Below are 6100 nucleotides of genomic sequence, written 5' to 3' on the forward strand. Positions count from 1 at the left end.
TTTTACTTGGTTTGAAAATTGCTGGAACTTCCTCTTGCTTTTTTTTATCCTGTGCGCCAAATTATTCTTTTTTACCGATTTGCACACTGTCAATTCGAAACTGAAGCAACGCTTAGTTCAGCTTACAACTTTTCTAAATTACTAACAATTAGTACTAGAACTACCATTAGGGCTATCGAAGTCTAAATCTAAAATATAATTAAACTGTACTAAAGAAATCGGAAAGCAGAGGATACGAAAACGTATATTAATAGAAGAAGAAAAGCAAGTTTTTCTTTATACATTTTACAAAAATTCACTCAACTCCTCAGGAATACACTGTCATTTTTATCGAGTTTTTACCGAGGACCAAAATATTATATGAAACTTAATAGTAACGAAATCGAACTAAAATATATAAGAAAAATTATATAATTTAAGAAAAACAAACTTTTATTCATATAATTTACAAAAAAGATCATTCGTCATTGTAAATCTAGAAAATATCTGTGAAAAATTACTCTTATAGCTAATTATTTTGACTACTCGGATAACGTACTAACGTTAAAAACAAAACAGAAACAGAAATAGCGTCAATTACCTAGAGGTGTCCAAATCCTTTCTGTATCCCGTACAATGTTTCGAGCACCCTCGTCGGAAAATTGGCGGCTTAAATTTCGTCCTAAAATCTCTCACATTCTTACGACGTCGACCCGTATAACACTCTGTTGATTCTACGTTCGACAATTGTTCTATGTTCTTGGGAGCACCGGAAGGCATCGATTGATAGTTATTTATCTCATCCAATGTAGCCGGTTCGTGCTCGTTGTTCTTCATCTTCAATATCCCTTTTTTATTCCCTGTTCCGATGTCGACCACAGATTCTTTATGCATATCTTCCCATTTTCTCCCTTTACCACAGTGTTAATCTTGTTTCTTTCACTTCAAGATTGATCTTGGACACTCCATGAAGTTTTGACGCGTTTCGATTTCAAGATTTCTCACGAATTTCAATATTGATGTGTCTATAGAATTCTTCAATCTAGTGAGTTGTTATAATCTTTGATTTTTTCAATATCGTTGAATATTTTAATTTTTTTTAGGAGTTATCAGCTTCAGCGGAATATGTGCTTTCACAGGAACTAATCGAAGTCGAATAGGGAATTCGCAGTATCGCCCATTCGCGTAAGATCAGCATGGTTTTGGTGCCTACTTTCAAGTCTTCATCGTGTGAAGGAGCTGAGCACCTTGCTATTATGATGACTCTGTCATGATCCTTTAAACATTACAGTGAAACATTAATTCAATACTCAAAAAAATAACCGGGAAGAGCTTTCGATAATATGGCTTTATATTTATCATTAATTAATACTGCCCCATTAGTCGAATGTGCCAAATTTCGTAAGAAATATCGATACTCTAACCTCGTCCTTCATTAACCTCGTTCGCATTTTCCTCCATATTTTTCGTAAGCTTCGGAGGCTTTCGAAGAGCTTGCGGCACAAATTATCCAATGAGACGGGTAGTTAAAAACAGCAGCATGTTGCGATAAAGGAGAAATCGGAAAAACGATAGACTAAAATTTGTCCATCAAAGTAAAACGAGTGTTCGTCTGATTTAGGAGGGTGGCGCCATTTAAACATGCGAACGTCGACTTTCATATACGTCTTTGACGTTAATGGTTTCCTTCTTGTTTCTTAATCTTTCCTTTCTGCTCTTTCGTAAAGGAACTTCTGACTGAAAAGTTTCTTTCCATTACGTTCTTTAAGTTTTTAATCGAAGGTTTTATAGTCCTATGTTGAGCGTTCTGAAATAAATTGTTCTTCGAATTTATAAACAATTTTTAACAATTAATCTACAGCGGCAAACATATAAATAGGAAAAGTTCTTGCATCAAATTCGATTTAATCGATAGAGTTTGTTGTTCGAAATGAGAATTTGAAAACTATTCTATAGGATGCATAAGCTAACTTAACTTGATTTCGTAGAATAACTCCTAAAGTATACGTTGTTTGAAAAAATATTTATACAAAAGTTTCATGTGCACGTATCTTTTTTAATAGGTGGAGGCGTTTCAGAGATTTCAAGGTCAACTTTGTTACTTTAAATGGAATGCTATATTTGTTACATCAAAATATGGGAGAATGTTGAATTCTGAATAAAAAAAGTATTGACCTTTATTAAATCTGAAGCTAATAGTCGACGATTAATTTCGCTTTGTTTCTGGCAAGTTTACTTTGTGTACCTAATATCAAGTTGCAGATTGAATATCATCCAAGATTTCCATAAAGCAGCGATGCTTATATTCTGTCCTGCACATCACGCACATGTAACAAGGCAAATGCTGGACAGACAAATTTCTCAATTATTGGATTAGTTGCGATGGAAAATTTCTGTGGCCGCCACGTTCACCAGATCTAAAGCCGCTAGACTACTTTCTGTAGGGGACGTTAAAAAATATAGTATACCGTGAACCAACAACAATATCAGAGAATATGAAAGAACAAATTCGTGAAGCATGCGTTACGATTGGTGCAGATACTCTTCAGGGTGCAATTTTCTGGTTGGTTAATAGATTTTATCATTGTATTAATGTCAATGGATACCATTTCCAACATCTACAACACTACACAGCAGTTAATGAAATTAAATGAATGAATAAACACCGCTGTTTTATGAAAATCTTGCATGATATTCAATCTGCATCTTGATATTAGGCACACAGAGTAAATTTTCCAGAAACAAAGCGAAATTAATCGCCAGCTATTAGCTTCAGGATTAATAAAGGTCAATGCATTTTTTATTCAGAATTTAGCATTCCTATATTTTGACGTAAGAAATATAGCATTCCATTTAAAGTAATAAAGTTGATTTTGAAATCTCTGAAACGCCTTTACCTATAAAAAAGATACACGCACCGCATAATATGCCCCTCCAAACCATGAAACTTTTGTAAACAATTTTTTCATACAACGCATACTTCAGAAGATATTCGAGGTGATTGACTTAACTGAGATACCCTGTATATTTATAACGCTTAAATATTTTTATAAATTGTATATTATAGAAAAAAAGGGAACAGAAGTAAAATTTTGCATACTGCGATTAGCTGAATTTATGAGTAACAGTTTTTCTATTTACATATACAGTATTATGTATAATAATACCGGTAGTATATCCATCGATGTGCTGATATCAGCAGCAATAATTGATCTTTTCGCCATATTCTCGCTGTTAAATGTAACCGATGGTCTCTCCGTATTTCCAACATCCATGGTATTCTTAGTGTACCAATTTCTAGATAATCTCACTAAACCAAAAATTCGATGATAAATAGTTTATTCAACTATAAATTCATATTTTTTTGAAAATTTACTTGTAGTATCAACCACGTGATTATCTTTTGACGTTTGTGGTTCCCCTGAATCATGTTGCTCTTGATAGACCTCTGCATCCTCTTTCTTTGCTTTCAAACTTCCTGGATTGTCTTGATGTTTATTACAAATGACGGGATTTCGATCTTGATAAGAATCGTCAATTCTGAAAAGATAAAATTAGAGTAAGTTTAGATAGAATAGATTTGAAAAGTAAAAATGATGATCAATGATCAAAATATTAAAAAATTTAATAATATTAAAAAAGTTATAATATTGATTTATAAAACCACGAAAGAGTCCGGAAACATATTTCTTTACTTTTCAGTATTCGTGGACGCATCTACATATTTTCTAGGACGTCCCTCAATCTCATCTCCGTCTTGCTCCCTATACTTTCTTTTCTGAGCGGATGATTTAGCCGAATGTGACGAAGGACCTGATTTTACCGGTGTTGAAGTAATGAAACCATCGTTCGCCTAAAATCAAGATAAAATGTACATGCGTATTTATTTAAAAATTGTATTGTATATAAGAATTGTATACTTCGATCTTTTCCTCTAATATCTTCAAAGTAACCATAGTTCCATCTAAGTAACCATGCAAATGTGGTAATTTCTGTTCGCAACAGTTGAAATTTCGTTTCTTGAATATCTTCCACCAGAAATTATCGTCATCGAAAAATTTTTTTAGCTTCGTCATTTCTTTGATACAACTGTCTAAAATTTCTCGAAAATCATTTACATCCGATCGTAATGAATCTTGCGTTTGACAAGGAGCATTTTTCCTCTCAGTAACTCTCTATTAAGTAAATATCGATATAATTACCATTCTCGCTAACAAGACAAAGTGTATCTTAATTTTAGTTATTAAAATTATTTTACTGGTCTAATTTGTTGCTGAGCACATTCTAACTCCTGAATACTTCTCTTCAAGTGTCGAATCCTGTCGAGCAATCTCTGTGTGTTGCAAAATTCCGTCTCTACTTGCGATTTCGCGTACTTACACTTCCTCAGGCTGCAGCATTCTGTTACTGGTGTGATCGTCTGATAACGATTGCTCTGTGGTTCATTGTCGGCCGAAGGGGAAATCGAAGAGAAAGTAGGCGCGCAGCATCCTCGTTTTGATTCCTGATAACCAACAATCACAACTGCACTAATCGTGTTACTCTTCCGATCGACGTGACATCGATTAAATTTGTAGCAGCACACGAGTCAGAGGACGATGCGAATCGAGAGCGACTCGTGTTGTTGTTTTGCCTCGAGACATTGACACCGTCTCGACGTACAAAACGTAACGATAAATAAACTCCGGGCAAAACAGTGTTGCCGCTACGTGCAACCGTCAACCGAAGTTGAATTTAAACTTTACTCCCCCAACCAGTATAAATAAACGAACACGATCGTTAGGACAATCAGTTAGTGAGTACCGAGCATTCTTATAGCAAGTTAATATCGAGCAATTTTATAGCGATTAATATCGAGCGAACGTACGCATTACCTTGTATACGCATATCGAGCAACAGTGAGCGAACAACGACTAACTAAGAAAGTATTAACTCGTCTCGGCACTATATACACTAACACGTTTAATAGTACATCCACAAATTTAAGGTCATAGATAGAAGGAAGATTAGCTCCTTATAAGAAAGCGAAATCGCGTAAAGTGTTAATTAGGTTACGTACCATCCACGATGTAGTCTTTTCTCTTTCTGTTTAATACATTCTTATAATTTGCTTTATCGTGCCATTATTGTCCATCTATTTTGTAAAGTGATGATAGATACTTGTAATAATTTTTCATGATTTGTGGTTATATGTGCATAAATTGTATTTCCAAGATGACGACAGCGTCATCTGTTTGGCGATTTATTCGCGCGCAAGAAGTCGAACATTCGTTTAAAATCCACTGTCGATAAAATCGATCCAGTTGGGCCTTTATAAATCGTGTTGAATTCGTTACAGACAGTCCGTTTCACGGAAGAACACCTTTTCACGTGTGGTTTGAGAAACACAAAAAAGTTGATCGAGTCACACGAAGAAACGACTTTTAAACGGCTCGTTTACCATAATACAAACTGCTCGAGAGAATCAGTCGCCCTGAAATCTTACGAAACGGCTCGTAGACCCGCATAATTGCATTGTGAAGAGGGCCTTAAGGGCCTTCGGATCGCACCGCCGGTTCACAATGATCGTGACAAAAAGTTAACAAGATTGTCGCTGCGGAAAATCAGAGTGCTCGACCGCAGTGTATTTTTTCATTCATTTGCAAAGGAGATTAGGCTTGAAAGACATCACAGATCGACTTTATTGCGAACACGTTAGAAGAGCACCCCGCTGAGGATTGGAATTACATCATTCAAGTGCAAAGCAGGATCAACCATACATTCTTTCATGATCTTCGAGAGATTCTTGCGAACCATTTTAACATTCGATCTATATGTTCGTTGAATTCTTTAAACTTTCAACAGGTTTCTCTTTTAAGATTATTTTAACTATTTTTAGAACCAATTATCCAACTGGACACTGATGAATTTATTCTGTTGGAATACAACGATATTACACGCATAGGCACAAATACTCTTACACAGACACCCACACAGACATTTGAACAGGACACTTACACAGGTCATACTCATTACTGTATAGAGAGTGGGGTTCAAAGTATTTAAGGGATCATGGGTCACTACCTAAGTCTAGTCTGAGAATAACTGGCCAACAATCAACAATTCTTCCATACTTTGTTAA

The 6100-nt window shown here is 35.2% G+C and overlaps 1 protein-coding gene across 1 annotated transcript; it reads right to left on the reverse strand.

Moving 5' to 3' along the window:
* Positions 1–4565, reverse strand: LOC139987974 (uncharacterized). The gene is made up of 7 exons (XM_072004831.1): positions 4238–4565; positions 3900–4154; positions 3675–3832; positions 3356–3519; positions 3147–3289; positions 581–1786; positions 1–188 (listed from the first exon to the last, which is right to left on the reverse strand). Exons 2-6 carry the CDS (start codon positions 4053–4055, stop codon positions 1655–1657), a joined length of 753 nt encoding a protein of 250 aa, XP_071860932.1. The 5' UTR covers positions 4056–4154; positions 4238–4565; the 3' UTR covers positions 1–188; positions 581–1654.
* Positions 4566–6100: the final 1535 nt, after the last annotated feature.

The sequence above is a fragment of the Bombus fervidus genome, chromosome 6, assembly GCF_041682495.2.
Source record: "Bombus fervidus isolate BK054 chromosome 6, iyBomFerv1, whole genome shotgun sequence".
NCBI lineage: Eukaryota > Metazoa > Arthropoda > Insecta > Hymenoptera > Apidae > Bombus > Bombus fervidus.